Source organism: Paroedura picta, chromosome 3, assembly GCF_049243985.1.
Source record: "Paroedura picta isolate Pp20150507F chromosome 3, Ppicta_v3.0, whole genome shotgun sequence".
Lineage (NCBI taxonomy): Eukaryota > Metazoa > Chordata > Lepidosauria > Squamata > Gekkonidae > Paroedura > Paroedura picta.
Window position 1 is genome coordinate 61,570,945 of NC_135371.1, and position 19,583 is coordinate 61,590,527.

Genomic DNA, 19,583 nt, shown 5'->3' on the forward strand with positions numbered 1-19,583 from the left:
CAGCAGTGACATCACACACAGGAAGGAATTCTACTGGAGACAGCAGGAGCTTCTGACATGGAGTGAAAAGAGTTTGGCAGATGCAGTAAGTGAATGCCCTGCAGATTGCTACCGCTGGCTGCCACTGACAGTGCAGCAACCAGAAAAAAGAAGTGATACCTGCCCCCTTGTTTTGTCCCAGCAAGGGAGTAGAAAGCAGGAATGAGTTAGCTGAAAGGAACAAACTCTTAAGTACAAATGCGTGCATCGAGACAGGATGTGTTCTCTTACTTAAAGCAGTTTAAAGAGGGTTTGAGCCTTTGATATTGTTGCCCTTGCTAATTTCCCCAATAGTATGGGGTTTGTGGCACCCAAAGTATTAGGAAGTTTTCATTTTAGTATTGACTTCTGTGGACTATGGTCTGCTTTGTCAGATGCAACTACTGGGTCCCACTGCATACATCTGGCAAAATGTGCTGCTATCCACAGAATTGTATGCAAGAATATTAGATAAGATTCCTGTTTATTTTTACTGCAATAGACTGACCCAGCTGATACTCTCGAATTACAACTGCCTACATGTGCTTTACGTTTCTGACTATTAGGAGGTTCCAAGAAACAATCATAGGATTTGCTACCTGGTGAAGATAGAGTACTGAAGAGTGTTTTTGTAATATATGTTTACTTGTATATTCCTGCACCCAAATGGGCAGTGCTAGGTAAAGCAGTATTCATTCCCCAGGAGCAAGAGACTCAGATTTTGGTCTCCTACCCTGTGTGTTGTCAGACTGCCAAAACTCCTCTGGTGAGTTTGATAGTTAATGTTCACCAGCCTTCCAAATGAAGAACTAACATTCATTTTTAGGCATTACAGCTTGGCTTTTTTGTTGCTGCTCATAGCAAAAGATCACTTCAGATTCTCAGTAGAATATTACTTCCCATTCTGTAAGTATTAAGTGTTGAGGTTTCACAAATATTAAAGATTCTTTCCCTACAAGCACCAATTTTTTTTCATCATCATTTGGCACCTGGTGGCTATTTCTGCCTCAATTTTCCTATCTGCAAAATCAAATGATCATAATGTCTTGCTAAGTCATTTACTAGTGATGAATGAGTGTAAATGAGTTGAGTCAAAGAGGGACAAGGAGAGATTAAAACATCATCTGTAACTGTAACATTCATATGTGGATTACTAAACAGATATGCTATCTAAGTAAGCAGATTCTAACAATGAGATCGATAACCCTGCATGTTCACAGATGCTATAGATGGGAGATAGTTGTATGGTAGTCAGCGAATGTGCTAGACAGATGGATGGATGGAAGGATGACATAGATTGGTGGATAGAAGGACAGACGCACAATCCGAGAGCCTTGAATGCTCAATGGAGTATAGAGATTATTATTACTACTAAACCGCGGCCTGGCTTATGCCTTTTCCCATCATGTTGTGCTCCTCTTGAAAAGATGTGGAAAGCTGTAGCAGCCATCCTGGGTATGAGCTGCAGAATCTTCCACATCTTTCCAAAGAGATGCTGTGCGAAGCTGGCATACATATTTTAATGGTACTTGAAAGAGAGATCAGACCTCTGGCCAAGTATATGTCAAAGGGATAAATGAGCTAGAGATGTCCTCGCTTGGAGAAAATCTCTCTGTGCTATAAAAATCATCCTTAAAGATCCTGCCAACTGCCAATGGAAGGTATGCGTGGGGGGGGTCCTCTGGTGCTATTGGGATGTTACCTGAACTGGACCCAGAGAAGGGGGAATTCACTGCCAAAGGGTCTCCAGGTGGGTGAACAAGGAATCTTTTGTCTTTATTCCAGAGCAATACTTACAAAGAAAAAGGGATAGAGACCAACCAATTCACTGAAAGATTTATTTACTAACAATCAAACACATGACCAGGAGCATACCACAATAAGAAACCCTTAAGAATATGAATAAACCACCCTCTTCTTCCCAACACTCAGTGCACACTTTCTCACACACTATGAGAACAAGAAAGGAAGAGAGAGAAGACAAGGAGAGGGAAGAGAGGATATTTGAATGGGCAATAGTACCTGATCCAAGGTGGACAAGAAGTAGAGGATTACAAGGAGTCTGAGTGTTGAGGTCAGAAGAGGGGCCTGTGAAGTGGTTGCAAGGATATCGAGGGAGTGGGATGACCTGACACACTTCCCCCCAATTTGTTTTGTTTTTTTCTGGGGTCCATACCTAGACGTGAGACCCCACTTTCCCAGGGCTAGCATTGGTCCAAGAGATGAAGTTTGAATTTGACTGTGCAGTTTGAAGTTAATTGCTATCAAAGTCTGGTGGGAAGCTTTTGGAGGGAAATCCAAAGTGGGCCAACTACTACAGATTTTTAGCATATTGATAAAGGACTGGGCATGAATAACGGGTCTGACCCTGGGTGGGTCATATGTTAGGATGTCTATCAATGGCTGGGTTGGATTAAGTTCAAATGGGCAGCTGTGATGGTCTGAATCAGCTGAACAAAGTTTTAGTCCAGAGGCACATTTAAGACCAACAGAGATTTATTTGAAGTACTAGCTTCAAAGCCCATTCCTAAAGCATAAAAAAGTGTGTATCCAACCTTTGCTTGAAGACTGCCAGTGAGGGGGCGCTCACCACCTCCTTAGGCAGCCTATTCCACTGCTGAACTACTCTGACTGTGAAATTTTTTTTCCTGATATCTAGCCTATATCGTTGTACTTGTAGTTTAAACCCATTAATGCGTGTCCTTTCCTCTGCAGCCAATGGGAACAGCATCCTGCCCTCCTCAAACTGACAACCTTTCAAATAAAGAGGGCTATCACATCCCCTCTCAACCTCCTTTTCTCCAGGCTGAACATTCCCAAGTCCCTCAACCTATCTACATAGGGCTTGGTTCCTTGGCCCCAGATCATCCTCATCGCTCTCCTCTGTACCCTTTCAATTTTATCTATGTCCTTCTTGAAGTGAGGCCTCCAGAACTGCACACAGTACTCCAGGTGTGGTCTGACCAGTGCCGTATACAATGGGACTATGACATCTTGTGATTTTGATGTGATGCCTCTGTTGATACAGTCCAAAATGGCATTTGCCTTTTTTACCGCTGCATCACACTGCCTGCTCATGTTTAGTTTACAATCCACAAGTACCCCAAGGTCTCGTTCACACACAGTGTTACCTAGAAGCGTATCCCCCATCCAGTTGGTATGCTTTTCATTTTTCTGACTCAAATGCAGAACTTTACACTTATCTTTATTAAATTGCATCTTGTTCTCATTTGCCCATTTTTCCATTGTGTTCAGATCTCGTTGAACTCTGTCGCTATCTTCTGGAGTATTTGCCAGTCCTCCCAATTTGGTGTCATCTGCAAACTTGATGAGTAGTCCTTCCACCCCCTCATCTTGATCATTAATAAATGTTAAAAAGTACTGGACCGAGCACTGGGTCCTGAGGTACCCCGCTACTCACCTCCCTCCAGTCTGATGAAACACCATTGACAACAACTCTTTGAGTGCAGTTCTCTAACCAATTCCCTATCCACCTAATTATCTGAAAATCCAGATTGCGGTCCTTCAATTTATCCACCAGAACATCATGGGGAACCTTATCAAAAGCTTTAATAAAATCCAAGTAAACGACATCAACCGAATTTCCACAATCCGGCAAACCTGTCACTTGGTCAAAAAAGGAAACCAGGTTGGTCTGACAGGACCTGTTGGAGACAAATCCATGCTGACTTCCTTGGATCACCAAATTGTCCTCCAGATGTTTGCAGACTGCTCCCTTTAATATCTGCTCCATTATCTTACCCACAACAGAGGTCAGACTCACTGGTCTGCAGTTTCCGGGGTCAACTTTCCTCCCTTTTTTGAAGATTGGAATAACGTTTGCTCTCTTCCAGTCCTCCGGGACATCTCCAGTCCTTAAAGAGGTCCCGAAGATGATGGACAAGGGTTGTGCAAGTTCTCCAGAAAGTTCTTTGAGCACTCTCGGGTGCATTTCATCTGGCCCAGGGGATTTGAACTCATCCAGTGCAGCTAAATTCCTCTCAACAACCTCTCTGTCCATGTCAACCTGCCACCCAGACACTATCTCTTGGCTACTGCCATCTCTAGATGTGCCTAAACTCTTTGACTTGTGGGAAAAAACAGATGTAAAATAGGCGCTGAGCCTTTCTGCTTTCTCTGCATCCTCCGTTAGAGTTTGTCTATCCGCACCCAACTGTGGGCCTATTGCCTCCTTTATTTTACGTTTGCTCCTCCTAACTGAAAAATCTTTTCTTGTTACAGTGGGCTTCCCTGGCCAATCTTAGCTCACTCTCAGCTTTGGCCTTTCTGATGATTGATCTACAGTGCCTAGTAACCTGTAGGTACTCTTCTTTAGAGCTCTGTCCTTCCTTCCATTTCCTTCCATTTCCCTTTTCTTTCTTAGTTCCTCTTGAAGTTCTCTGTTCATCCAAATAGGCTTCTTAGAGCTCCTGCAGTGTTTTCGTCTTTCTGGGATAGTCATGGATTGAGCATGCAATAGCTCTTGTTTGAGTAGCGCCCACCCTTCACATGCTCCATTCCCTTCCAGCATTCTCGTCCATGGTGTGACACTCATCATGTCTCTGAGTTTATTAAAGTTTGCCCTACGAAATATGCATGCGCATGAAAGCTTATACCTTGAATAAAACTTTGTTCGTCATAAAGATGCCTCTGGACTTGATCTTTGTTAGGTTGGATTAGTGATACTTAAGAGTTGTCCAACTGTCAGTAGCAGGAAATGGTTCATCTCACATGCCTTGATGAAGTGACCCTTGAAATAAGGAGTATAATTCCGTTAGGCATGCCTTGTAGATTTATGTATTCCAGTGATACTCTGCTTCCATGATAGAAGGCAGACCAGGTGTACTTTTAGGACTCATTCTCAAGATTTCCACTGCACTTAAGCTTTCAAGGGGGAATCAGATTTGAGGAATCTCAGCAGAAGGGAACAGGGGCCTCACAGAGAGTCTCTAGGGAAATCTGAAGCTATTGGGAAACTCTCAGACCATTTCCACATTAGGAGACATATCTTCTTTTAGACTTGCTTTGGCTTTCCTTTGAATGCTGCAAGTCAACTCCAGCATTTCCGCATTTAGGCTTTCCTCCCCTTATTTCCCAGGCTGAAATTTGTGACATGCTTTCTGCAGTGAGTCTGACAGAGGCAGCCTCCCTTCATGCTTTGATCCCTCCCCCTTTTCTAAAAATGTATATTTTGCAAAATGCTGCCTGCTTGTACCTTTTTTTTCATTGCGCCCCTTAATCTTACCATTTTGCTCCCTTGATCACCTCCTCCCCTTCCCCCCAAAGTGTCCTGAATATAATTTTTTTAAAATATTGGGTTATAACATTAAAACATTATACCACTGATGTGCAAGACTTTTTTAACTTAGAAACTATGTTGTAACCCAATCCTTTTTTTTTTAAAAAAAAGGCAGATTTTCTGTAAAAGAGGGAGGGGAAGGGAGGGAGGGGAAGGGAAGATGGCAACAAGGAAAGGGGCATTCCCAAATGGCTCAAAATGGTAGGCACAGGGAATAACCTGATTGTATGCATTTCCGCATTGGGCAGCCCTAAATTAGATCCCGCTTGAAAAGATGAAATCCGGTTTTCTGGGGATTCCTTTGCTGTGGGGCAAGTGAGGAGGCAATTCAGCCCTGCATCCGAAAAAGCAAATTTTAGTGTGTAAACGGATGAAAAATTCGACCCTTTAAAAATGCAAATCCTAACAATATCGCTAGCATGGAAACAGTCTCACTGGCTTTTGAAGGGTGTAACTTTGCTTAGGATTTTACTATTAGACTGTAAAACCCTTGAGGCACAAAAATGTTTCTTCTTTTTGGGGGGCGGGGGCATGTGTGTGGACAGTTTCATATTAACAATTCATGAAACGGGGGAATTCCATACTGATAGAAGTTTCAGGGTTTTTAGCTCATAATCTTAGAAATATGTTTCTAACAACCTTTATTTAACCAATGTCAAGAAGGCTTTGATATATGAAGCTGATTCCTGAGATCATAATCCAGGACTAATGTCTTTAAGAGGCATTTTGTTTCTTTGTCCAGGAATGTGGCATGAATGTGGTGTTCTGAAGGTGAATTAACAATATAGCGTGGCAGAACTGGTTCTGAAAATGAGTGTAAAGATAATATGCTGAAATGTGTCTCTGAAGTTCACTTGTCTTCTCTTTTATCCCCTTTTGTTAAAGGTTATTACTTTGAAATTCCATCTATTGGGGCCATCCGAATTAACACACAGGTAAGAAAAAAATCCAACATATATGCATTTCTTTCAAATCTAAATCTTTACCTCCATCTAACCTGTCAATTTGCATAATACAGAGAGCAATGGATATAAGTGACTTACATGAAATGTATTTTTTCCCATTCATTTGGCTCTATATTATATTAACAAGAAAGCCCATTGCAACCAGGAATGCAATGGGCGCTAGGGCCCAGAGGACACCAGCAGGTGCAGATCTCTCTCTCTCCCTGCAGCAGGAGCCATAGGAGGTAATCAGGGCTCCTTCTAGCAGGGAAGCAAGGGTCCTTTGCAGTTTGGGGCTTGTTTGCAGTTTGTCTCTGTCTCTCTCTCCATCGCAGCAGGAGCCATAACAGGTAATCAGGGGTCATTTGCGGTTTGGCAGGGCTCTCTGTGTCTCTGTGTGTCTCTCTCAGGCATCTGAGAGCAAAGTGGCTAGCATCCAGGGAAGGAGGGTGGGAGCTGGAGAGCCCTATTCTATCTCGGACAGCCAGGACACTCTCCACCCCCAGGGTTGTTTCACAAATATTAAGAGGATCAATGGATAAGGATGGGTATTCGGTGGATATGTTCCACTAGCACACATGCACATACCAAGCCAACAATAACCTATTTCTTTCTAAAGAAAGAAAGAAATAAAGTGGACATAATCTATTCTCCACTTTTTGGAAATATTTTTATTAATATGCATACAGATAGACAGCTTATAGTATATATAACAATAAAATCAAAAATACTTCTTAAAACAATATGCAGGACTTTGTCCTAGAAATACAGGATTCTAACTAATCCCATCCACAAACCTTTACAGCACTATCAACATTTCAAAACAAAGCCATCACGAGCCTTCCTAAATGCTACTAGTGAGGAGACATTTCACACACCCTCTGGCAAACCATTCCAAAGCAGAAGAGAGACCCCTGAGAGTGCTATGCTGTATTGCTTGCAGAAGGTACACACAATATCTCCGTTGCGCTGACAGAGTAAAGGGGGTGGTTCTTACATGGGATAATTTCAGTTATAGATCATACAGATAATTCAGAATGGATGAGAGAAAATTAAGTGTCTTTTAAAGCTTAACTCTTGGGGAGGGGAGCTAAGAATGTTGACTGCAGCCACATGTCTTACTTTAAAGGTCAATCTCATGTTCATTTTGAAAAGGGACAGAATTTCACTTAATTATAAATCTAGAGTGGTTCCTAGAGTGGTACAAGTGTATTAATTTGCTGATTCTGCATTGATCCTCAGATTTGCTGGTTGTATGCACCACAAGAGAGGATCGGTCTGTGTCAGTGCGGACTGTGCAAAATGCATCATGTAATCTCTTCTATTAAGGCACAAGAAAGAGTGCATGATTATAAAAATCAGAGGCTCTTTCAGTGGGCCATTATAATTGGCCATGGTATGGCTACTGGTAGCAGCTCTCTGAGGATACAGAAAGGTCTTTCCCAGCCCTGCTGTCATTTAACTAGAGATACCTGATACTGAAGTTGGGGCTACTACAAGCAAAACATGTGCTCTGACATTGAGCTATGGTCCTTCTTTAAGGGATTCATCTCATGTCAAGTTGATTGCAGGGAGAACTGTACTGTGAACACAACACTGTTGTTGATTCAGGCACTGAGCACCTAGTTCAGAAGGTGACCCTCATCACTAACCCCAATGACCTTGTTTTTCAAGCACCAATTCCTCCTGCCTTACCAAACCCTGCCCTCTGTATGTACAGTCTCATATTCCTTCAGTCTTGGAAACATAAAAGTAAAGGTAAAGGTATCCCTTGTGCAAGCACCGAGTCATGTCTGACCCTTGTGGTGATTCCCTCCAGCTTTTTCATGGCAGACTCAATACGGATTGAACTTCCAGCCTCATGGGCAGAGCTTCAGACTGTATGTCTGCTGCCTTACCACTCTGCGCCACAAGAGGATCATACATATTCACATATAGCTTAGCTAATAGCCTAATATGCAAGATCCCTCTCCTGCTCCAGCACAGATTAGTCCATGGAGAAAACACTTGCTTGTTATATGGACTCGTATTTATGTGGCTAATTATTACAACTTTGTGCTTGAATCAGAAGCACACAGAGGAGCAAGCCAAACGACTCGATCTATCAAGCTATTAGAGTCGACAAGTGGTGTGCAAGAGAGGGAGCCTGGGATGAGTTATTACTGCCCTGAAAATGGGGTGACGAGGCAGAGCTAATAGCTTTCCATTCAAATGATGCCTAAATCTCCAGGCCAAAAGCCAAGGGGAAATGTGGAGGAGGGAAGAGAACAGAAACAAAAAACCCTAGAAACTGAGAAAGGAAAATCCTGAACTGAACAAAGGTATTGTATGTTAGAAATGATTATAGTTTATATGGACAGATGAAATCCATTCCTCCTGGAAGTGAACAGTCCATAGTTTCTTCACTGGCTGTGTTACCCAAACGGATAAACACATGTCAGGGCTGTAACATACAGAGGCACTCCTCTGCCCACACACTTTGGGGCACTTAGCCCTTTGCAACCATTTGGCCTAGGTGTGGGAGGCGCAAATTCAGATCAGGACTCTTAAATAAAAATTGGTTTTTATTTTGCTAACGGAAAAAGAAAATAATCTATGCCATGCAGTAGAATGGCAATGAAAAGGAAATGCGGGACTGAAAATGTAGAATTTATAAAACATAAAACATGTCCTTAAACCTCCTGCCTACATATAATAAAGGGGAATAAATGTGTAATGGAAAGTGAAACATACAAGCCTGTCCTGAGGAGAAATGGGGAAAGAGTGTGGGTTGTCCCTAGCCATGAAGAACCTGTGCCAGGAGATGAGTCTGATGAAGGTAGAAAATGCAGCAGCAGGTCCACAGAGCAGCAATTCTGGGGCCCAGAAGAGTCCAGGAGCCAACTATGAGGCTGGAGGAAAAGGATGATTTCAAACTGGCTACAAAATTTTGGGCTTGAGGGTAGACTTTTTAAATAATTTTTAGCTTGAGCTTCTGAAGGAAAGGCTTCTTTGGCCCTGGAATATGAAAATAATAAATTGCACTCTTTGGGGTGGATGCAAATATGTGAAGGCCTAGCCTTTATTGTGGAGAGGAGTTTTCTCCTTTTGCCTATGGAGAATCTTCAAAAATATTCCCTTGGGGAGATATGAAAGTCAGATATGGTTTCAGGCACCATAACTTGAGAAGGGCTGGAACATTCCTGTCTGGTTGTTTAGGTAAGAAATACCTAACAGGGATCACCCTGTTGCTTATTATTTTGGGAATCTGGATCATTGATTATGATCAGATTCATTGGGAGGACGCTCCAGAGCCCTTGGGAAAAATAGGGACTTTTCCGCACATTAAAAAAAATAGTGTTACTCCAGCGCTATGGCATAACATTAGAAAAAAATCACGCCTCTGGCAATTTCTCACCTCCTGGCTCCTCTGCTGCCTTCTCACACATCTACCACTCCGCCCATATGATTGGTAGATTGGTATTCACATATGTCTTGGCAGTAGCATGTGCGAAAAGGATCTAGGAGTCTTAGTAGACTATACATTGAACATGAGTCAGCAGTGTGACTCAGTGGCTAAGAAGGCAAATAGGATTTTGGGCTGTATCAAATGGAGTATCGTGTTCAGATAATGGGAGGTGATGGTACCGCTTTACTCTGCTCTGGTTCAGCCTCACTTGGAATATATGTTCAGTTTTGGGCAACCCAGTTGAACAGGGATGTTGACAAACTGGAACATGCCTAGAGGAGGGCAACAAAGATGGTGAGGGGTTTGGAGACCAAGACGTATGAAGAAAGGTTGGGGGAGCTTGATCTGTTTAACCTAGAGAGGAGACGACTGAGAGGGGATCTGATAACCATCTTCAAGTATTTAAAAGGGTGCCATATGGAAGATGGAGCAGAATTGTTCTCTCTTGCCCCAGAGGGACAGACCAGAACGAATGGGATGAAATTAATTCAAAAGAAATTCCATCTAACCATCCGGAAGAAGTTCCTAACAGTTAGAACGGTTTCTCAGTGGAACAGGCTTCCTCAGGAGGTGGTGGGTTTTCCATCTTTGGAAATTTTTAAACAGAGGCTGGACAGCCATCTGATGTAGATGCTGATTCTGTGAAGGCTCAAAGGGGTGGCAGGTTACAGTAGATGAGCGACTGGGATGTCAATGTCCTGCATAGTGCAGGGGGTTGGACTAGATGACCCATGAGGTCCCTTCCAATTCTATTATTCTATGATGCTATGATTCTATGATTGGTAGAGGATGAGCCTGTTCTGCTGTTGGCATGATTCACTACCTTTTGGTATAGCTTTAATTCAGGCCCTCCTTCTGGGCTTACACTCAGGAATCAAACCAAAGAGAAAAAAGAGGCATCCCCTGGGATGCAGGTCTCATGGGCCTCTGTTGAATGCACCTCTTTTATTACACACATAGGCACCCCAAGCCCCTCAACCTGGTGAAGAGTGCACGTGAATTTTATCACAATATAGCAGCAAGTAACCTGGCTACTTAGCTGTTGCTTTTAGTGTTTAGCATTTTCAGCATAACAGCCAATACAACAGTCATCATATGAATATTTTTCTAGCTGTTCAGTTCTAGGCAGCTATTGCATGCTGCATTCTAATAAAAATCTGCAGCAGTGGACAGAGCAGAAAAATTAATTTAAGTTGCGCTAATCTCTTACCATGAGAAAAGTAAAAGCATAGCTCTTCCTTGGCCTGTTTTTGTGTAAGAGAAAATCTGTTAGTGTAAGAGAAAATCTAATCTGTTAAAATAATGAGGTGAAGTACAATTTTGTGCCAGCCAGGGCAGGATAGCATTATACTCTGAATTCCTCAGAGAGAAGACAGGACACAAACACATGTATGTTGTAATGCACCAAGGGCTTTCGTGGTGGTGCTATTGGGGGGGGGGGAACACTCAAGGACTGATTGACTGAGCTACTCTGATATCTTAGAGGGGCAGAGCAAGCACAAGAACCTTGGGAGGGAGCTGTGGAAATAGCAGTGGTTTGGAAAAGGAGAGTAAGAGATCTAAAGGAAGATGGGGAAATAGGGTTGAAAGCAGTGATGGATCAGAAGAACGAAGGGAAAAGAAAGCCAGAATGAGGACTTGGGAAGGCTAGGAAACCACAATGAGCAGAAGAGGTTTCCTAGCTGTGGGAACTGCAGAAAGAGAGTAGACTGAAGTTCACAGAGTTGAACTAACAGTCTTTGATTGCAAGTCTCTACTAAACTGTGCCATAAGTAGATACTGCGGGTGATTTTGAAGGAATCGAGAAGGGAATGAGATGGGCATGCATTGTAGATACGATACATCATATCTATTCCTATTAGTAAAAGAGTGGAAAGGTATTTGTGACCCTTTGGTTCAAGACCTCAGGTCAATGGAGCTAATTATTGGCAAAGGGAAGGCTGATCAATGATGGGCTGGTATGTACATAGTCCTGTGTGTAGTTGTTGAGAAGTTAACTAGAAAAGTTAACTAGATAGTCTTTTTGGCCTTCTGAAACTCTGTGGTTGTGGATATTCTATGGCATCAGTGAGAGAAAGGTAAGGGAGTGAGATCAGGCTATAAGGATTGCTATTAAAGAAAGACAGCAAGGATACTGGATCAATAAGAACACAAGAAGAGCCTTGTTAGTTGTGGGGATCATTTGGGCATGAAATTGGGGTCACTGTGGGTAGGCAGGTAATTGGGAGTTCCTACAATTTGCAGGGGGTTGGATTAGATGACTCTGGAGATCCCATCCAACTCTATGATTCTATGCTGGATTAGACCAGTGGTCCATCTAGTTGAGCACATGGATAGCCAGTTCTTCTGAATGGCCAACAACAAGGCATAGAGGCTGAGGCCTTCCCCTGATGTTGCCTCCTGGCTCAGGGATTCGGAGGATGAATGCCTCTGAATGTGGAGGTTTCCCTCAGTCTCCATGGCTAGTAGCCATGGATAGACTTCTCAGTCATTCTGAATCTCTTTTTCTGCCTGTATACTGACTCACTTACTTTGGACACATCATGTGATCAAACTTGCTCGAAAAATCATTAATGCTTGGTATGGTCAGCAGCAAAAGGAAACGTGGTCGCCAAAGGATCTGCTGCCTCGACTTGATCAAAGCCGACACAGGGATGCCCGTGAACCAACTAAAAGAAGCAGTCAGAGACAGGGGCGCATGGCGAAGACTTTCCTATAGAATCGCCGTGGGTCGGACACGACTAAACGGATGACATCATCATCATAGTGACTCTTAAAGCTCACCTCCCTGCTCTTTCTTTCATGCTAGGCACAGGCTTACAAGGCATTTATTTCCCTTCCTTAGTTCATCTCTTCGTCTTAACCAGCATTAGGCCAGATCCACCTTGAAATTCCATAGCTGAGCCTGTGGCCTGAAAACACCCTGGCAGGATGTAGCCCAGCAGGATCCTGTACAGTTTTATAGCAGAATATTTAGCACGTCCCCTCCCCTCTCCCCCTTAGGGAACCATAAAGGTTAATAGCTCATTACTGAATATTTATTTCTGGTGACGTGAGTCAGGATTTTGACAGGAGCTTCCCCTCTGGGTTGCTGATTCATTTTTCATTGAGCAGCGGGGAGATAAGCCAGAACAATGCAAGAGTGCCATCTGGTGGGATTTTCCCAGCCTTGTAGTCCATTATCTCTCAAAAGTCCCTGATGTCACCTTGAAAATCTTGCCTGACTTTTTCCTAGTGTGTAGCACTCTGTCACATGTAGCTTTTCCCCAATGCTTTTTGTTGTGGGTTTTTTTTTTAAACCAAGGGCAACCTTAAGATTCTCAGAGTTTAAGCAAATAAGTTATGAGTGAGATGGGCTGCTTATCCTCCCCCTTCTCCGCTGTTTCTCTGCTTAATATCAGCCCCTAAACAAGCACATACATATACACAGAGGGAGGACATAGCCTGAGGGAAAATGGTTAAGCAACTCCTTCTTAGACCTCCACTCACTGCCTCCCAGGCTAATCTGGGTAAAATAAAAGAATTGCAGGTGACATAGTTCAGTCTTCAATTTGTGAAAGATAGACAATATCTCTTTTTAAATGAGATCGCCTTCTAGCTCTGGCCTGAGCATGGCCTTTCTCCCCACCCCACCCTGCTTCATTAGTTCTCCTACACTGGCCCTCGTCACCCGTCTCACGTGTTTTCATAGGAGATAAACCCACTTGAATCCTAGTATTTTTCCTGAACCAGTTCCAATATGTAAGATCATGAAAGAGCCCAGATATCAAAAATACAGACTGTCCCTTCAGAAGTTTCTTTTCCATGTGTATGCCTTAAAGCTGAGAGGCTGGGAGAGTGGGAGGGATGCATTTCTGTCTTCCTTCTGATAACACCAGGGCCTGACAGGAACACCAGATTTTTTCTGTGCGATACCTTCCTTTGTTTGTTTGGCATTATAAAGATGTCACACTCCCATGCATTTCTTTCCCTCCTTTTTACTTGTATCTTTGTGATAGTTAAACGTAATCTCTGAATTTCCAAAGTGGCCCAAAACAATGCTTCTTCATGCTGCCTCTCTATTTCGGGTAGGTGGGGGTGTCTGTTTCTTGGTTTGCAATTGAAGAGTTAAGGATTTTGAAGGTAAATATTTTCAGATTTGCTAAAGATTTATTAATTGCATTATTTATTAACTAGTTATTTTATTATATTTCTATAGTTCCCTCCCATGAGGCTCAGGGCAGTTTAAATAAAATGTGGAGGGTATACATTGAATCATGGTACAATAATAATAATCATAACAGTGGGTTCCAAGTTAACAACAGGTTTACAACAGTTTATAACACAACAATAACTTTTATAGCTTCTAGAGCCAGCTTGGTGTAGTGGTTAGAAGTGCGAACATCTAATCTGGTGAGCTGGGTTTGATTCCCCACTCCCCCACATGCAACCAGCTGGGTGACCGTGGGCTCGCCACAGCACTGACAGAGCTGTTCTGACCGAGCAGTGATATCAGGGCTCTCTCAGCCTCACCTACCTCACAGGATGTTTCTTGCGGGGAGAGGAAAGGGAAGGCAACTGTAAGCCGCTTTGAGACTCCTTTCGGTAGAGAAAAAGCGGCATATAAGAACCAACTCTTCTTCTTCTAACATAAACCCATAGGGAGGTTGGTTTGAATTCAGATCTTTGTGAGGGTGTCTGGGGGACCAGCGGATGTTTTGGTCAGTCTGCCTCAACCAAATGCCTGGTGGAGAAGCTCCCTTTTACAGGCCCCACAGAACTGTGGGAGTTCAGGAAGGGCCCTGATCTCTTCAGAGAATTCATTCCACCAGGTGGGGGCCAAGGTAGAGAAAGCTCTGACCCTGGTTGAGGTCCAACACGCTTCTTTGAGGCATAGGATCCTCAGCCTGTTGGTGGTGGAACAGTATGGGGCTCTTTTGGGGATATAGGTTGGGAGGTGGTCTCTTACGTACACTGGGCCCCAGGCCTCAAATGGCCTTGAAGGTGATTACCAAAACCTTAAGCCTGATCTGGAATTCAACTGGGAGCCAATGGAGTTGTTGGAGTGCTGGCTGGATGTGTGCCTTCCATGATGTATTCATGAGGATCCTGGCTCCAGAATTCTGGGCCAGTTGCAGTTTCCAGATCAAGATCCACATAGAGCAAGTTGCAGAAGTCTACTCTAGAGGTGACCGTCTCATGGATCACTGGGGCTAGATGTTCTGGGGCCGAATAGGGTGCTAGTGGCTTAGCTTGGCATAGATGGTAGAAAGCCTGCTGCACTACTCTCATAACTTGTGCCTCCATGGAAAGGGAAACATCAAGGATCACACCCAGGTTTCTGGTGGAGTGAGCTACTGTTAGCTGCACCCCATCCAGGTTGGGTACATGCACATATGTCCTCATTTGGACCCTTCCTGCCCAGCTACAAGGCCTCCATCTTTGAAGGGTTGAGCTTCAGATGACTCTGCTTGGGCCACCCAGTCACCACTTCCAGGCATCTGCCTAAGGATCCTAGCAAATATAACCATTTCAGCTTATTTTCAGTTTCACACTCTTCTTAAGTCACCAGGTCACAAGTTGCCTGGGTGTCTTTTGAGACAGAAAGTGACAAGGTATGACTTCATCCTAGGTGGAAGAAAATACTTTCAATCTAGTAAAGCATTTCTCAACTTTTTTTCCATTGAGAAACCCCTGAAACATTCTTCAGGCTTTGAGAAACCCCAAAAGTGGTGTGATCATGCCGAATATGGTTTGGAAGCATAGCTGCCCACTTGGGACCCCTTACCTTCCCACCCCCTCCAGGCCCATCATTGGCCATTTTGGGAGAGTGGGCAGGTTGAAATGTCCATAAATGGTCATATCACCTGATAAAGGTTTAACAAATGTTATAAATACAGTATTTGCTGGTGTATAAGACTACTTCCCCCCCCCCTGAAAAACATGCCTCCAAGTGGGGGGGGGTCATCCTATACGCCGGGTGCACTTCAGTTGGGATAGACATAGCTGCCCATAGTGGCCCATAGTACTGTAATGTAATGTAACAAACGCTATATTTTGAGTGGAAATGTTAGGGGGTCGTCTTATATGCCCAATCGTCTTAGACGCCGGCCAATACGGTATATCAAAAGTTAACTAACTCCCACCCATTCAGGAAACCCTTCCAGGGCAGTCAAAAAACAAACCCATGGCTTCATGATCTAGTAATTCAGTGACTCCTTCTTTAACTTTGAGCTGATTTATTCATTCAAGGACTTTAGGGTAGTCTCCCTCCCCCATTCTTTTCCTGACAACAAACCTATGAAGTAGCTTGGGTAGTAAGAGAGAGAATGATTGGCTTAAAGTTACCCAATGATGTTCATGATAATAAGCATTGCAAACCTTGTATCCCTAATCCCAAACTCAAGCCCCTGGATCACAGTTCATATCACTGGATAACCTGTCACTGGATGACCTGTACCTTGGTATGTGAGCCACATCTATTGAAAGGTATTTAGGGATACAAAAACACTTTTTGCGGTGTTTGGCCTGTGATGGTTGCTTCACACTGTAAATCAACACTTGATGGTGTGACTAACAAGTAAACATAAGTATTTGTGAACGTAGCCAGAGGGTGAGGGCCATTTTCATGACTGAGCTTCATTAGAGAGATGTCAGGTTCTTGCCTGCCTGTGACTCATACCTGATATTCCTCGCAAAATAGGTGGCAAGGAAATGAATGGTAGCTGTTTTTATCTTTACATTTAGTAGTGCGGTGATCAATAAAGGCAGGTGTCAGTCTTTATATGGATTCTAGTGTGGGTGAACACAATGGCATTCCAGCTGTGAGCACCTTGTGCTCATGATCACTTAAATGCTTCAGTACATTAATGCAATCATCAGGAGTAGACTGGGAAGTGAATATTGCCCTGAAGCAAGCTAAGCCGAGTGACCTTTGTTGTGCTCCAAGCCAGTGCTTCAGGGGTCACTCAGCTCAGAGGTGTACACAATGGGTAATAGGTCACCCATTGCTTCTCCCTGAAAATTGGCAACAGTGTGAGAAATCACAATTGAAAACTAATGCCAGTTACCATTGCCAATGAAGAGTCTGAGCCAAGTGGCCCCTAGGGCTCTGGCAGACTTGCTAGGTCTTAGTTATGCTTGCTCCTGGTGCAAGTTACCCCCGAGGACAGTGGTCCAATGGGCTGTTTCTCTGCAGGTTAACCGGCCAGCCTGCCTCTGGTAGTCAAATGAGATTCTAACATTTGTGTGGATGCATATATTATGCACCCATCTTCAATACTGAGATATATTGTATGTGAACACATATGTTCTTATTTTACTTACATGCTAGCATAATTATGTACATTAGTCCAAGTATGCCTGTGTGTATGTGCATATTTAATTTCTAACTCTGGTCTGTTTTGAAGACCAAGGTTAAAGGAGGGTTTATGGCTGAGTGGTAAAGCACCTGGCTTTAATGAAGAAGGGGCCAGGTTCCATCCCTGGCCTCTCCAATTAAAAGGATCAGGTGATGGGAAAGAGCTTTCTCTACCTGAGACCCTGAAGAGATAGTACCAGAGAACACAGCATGAATTATCTGTATGATCTCTAACACTAGACTTTGATGGTCTAGTGGTCTGTCTCAGTGTAAGGCAGATTCAAGTGGGTAGCTATGTTGGTCTGAAGCAACAGAACAAATTTAGAGTCCAGCAGGGGCACCTTTAAGACCAACAAAGTTTTATTCAGGTTATGAGCTTTCATGCATATGCATACTTCCTCAGATACAATATCAGTGTAAGGCAATTCCTTAAGCATATATGGTTGCATGCACACATTTATGTAGGATTATGTGGTTAAGAATATGCTCATGTACCACCCCTTGCAATTACACACCTGTTTTGTGCAGACACCATCACCTCTAAATTGACAAGCAGGTGTGTTTTTAATCTCAGTTGAGCTGCACTCCTTTGAAGTGGCCGCACAGTTTTGCACTACTATTTGCCCTGTTTTTTTCCATGATGCACACTGCTCTGTTTAAAGCTTAAAGCATCTCTGGAAAGAGAAGAAGAAAAGAATTAGAAGCTACAGGGCACAGTAGATAATTATATGTACAGTAGGAGCTTGTTCTGATGAATTCATCATCCTGCACGGAACATCTGCTGCCTCTCACAGGGAGCATCACAGCGGGCCCTGCGACAGACTGAGCAGTGGGCCAACACGTACACACCCTCCTTAGCGGCTTTTAAGGCTCTAGTGGGAATTGCCAGGAAACTGGCTGGTTGACTTCTCACTGTGCTTTGCGGCATGCTGCCCTCTCCCATGCAGCAGCATCTTTAAGTGATTGTTTGTCCCTCCAGAGTTCAGATGTTCTGAACTCTTCTGATCAAAAAAATGTGAAGGAAAGAAATCTGGGATTCTTCAAAATAGTCCAGAATTAGATTTATTCAAAATAGTCCAGAATTAGGTTTATTTAGTTATGTATTTATTGTATTTCATGTCTGGCAGCTAGGCAAGAGATTGTATTGCCCTGCTGGGCTGCACACTAGATACCAGTTAATGACACCCTCAGCTAGGAAGCTGAGACCAAATCATGAGGCAAGCTCAGAATTTAGAGTCTAGTCCATAGGGTCATAGCTGAGGGGGTCAGTTCACCAAGGGAGCGGGGCAGGGAGTGTAGTATAGAGACAGGCCTGGGTCAGTTACCAGTGGGAGTTCCAAAGCCATGTCGTGATTAAGGAGCCAGGCTGGAGTCATGAGCCAGGAACAAAGTCAAGGAACAAGCCAAAACCAAGAGCCAGGAACAAAGTCAAGAGCCAAAACCGAAGTCAGGAACCAGGAATCAATAGAGCAGAGCTTTGTCATAGTGAACAGGAACACCAGATGCCTAGGCAGACGGACAGGGAACACATGCATTGCACCCCCGGAGAGACTAGTTGGAGTTACCTTTAGTTGGAGGGCTTTCAGGTGAGCCTAATCCTCATCCAAGAAAGGAGTTTCAGCTTGACCCTATCAGGACTGACAGTGTGCTGACAGCCAAGCTGATCTTCTGACAGCTGTGTTAGCCAGGGCCAACTCTGCTTAGCTTCCGCAATCTGATGGGATCAGCCTTGCCTAGGCTATCCAGTCAAGTTGTATAGAACTAGAAATTAAATGTTTAGCTTTTGTTGCCTTCAGAGTGAATTCTTCCTCCGTACTCCAGTTCTTCATTAAATAAGAAACTACATGAAGCAATGCAGTAAGAAAAATACAGCTTCTTTTTTTTTCCTTTTAGGATAATGTTCTGAATTACTTGTCCCCAAAATAGATTCAAACAGGTAGCCGTGTTGGTCTGAAGCAGCAGAACAAATTTAGAGTCCTGTGGCACCTTTAAGACCAACAAAGTTTTATTCAAGGTGTGAGCTTTTGTGTGCACGTATACTTCTTCGCAATGTTAGATGCAATGACATTGTGTCTCAAGAAGTGTGCGTGCACGCGAAAGCTCATACCTTGGATAAAACTTTGTTGGTCTTTAAGGTGCCCCTGGACTCTAGATTTGTCCCCAGAATAGTTAAACTGCTTGCAGAGGCTGCTTCAACCAATAAGGCACATATTTCCAAATATCCAGCGGTGCTGTCCATATACCTGCAGGGATGAGGTAGGCATAATCCCTAAGGAAAGCAAAGGGAGCTAGTATGAGTTGATTATTTTACTGAGAGCTACTGTTACTTAGTAGTAGGAGTTAAGAACTTTAGACCAGGGAGCCCTGAATTTGAATCTCTGCTCACTGGGTGCCTTTGAGTCAGTCATTCTCCTTCTGTCTAATCCACCTCGCAGGAATATTGGTGAAAGAGAAATATGTAATGGCTGTTTCAATATAATGGAATTTCTTTAGTCAATGAAAGAGTTATAAAGCCTAATGTTTATGGGCAGCCCA

The 19,583-nt window shown here is 43.4% G+C and overlaps 1 protein-coding gene across 4 annotated transcripts in view; it reads left to right on the top strand.

Annotated features, from left to right (window-relative positions):
- Positions 1-19,583, top strand: part of CACNA2D2 (calcium voltage-gated channel auxiliary subunit alpha2delta 2) — an 861,961-nt gene that overhangs the window by 763,088 nt on the left and 79,290 nt on the right. For all 4 annotated transcript variants that reach the window (XM_077325943.1, XM_077325945.1, XM_077325944.1 and 1 more), the window contains one exon: positions 6,203-6,252. In XM_077325943.1, coding sequence (XP_077182058.1) covers positions 6,203-6,252 — 50 coding nt within the window. The remainder of the gene's footprint in view (positions 1-6,202; positions 6,253-19,583) is intronic.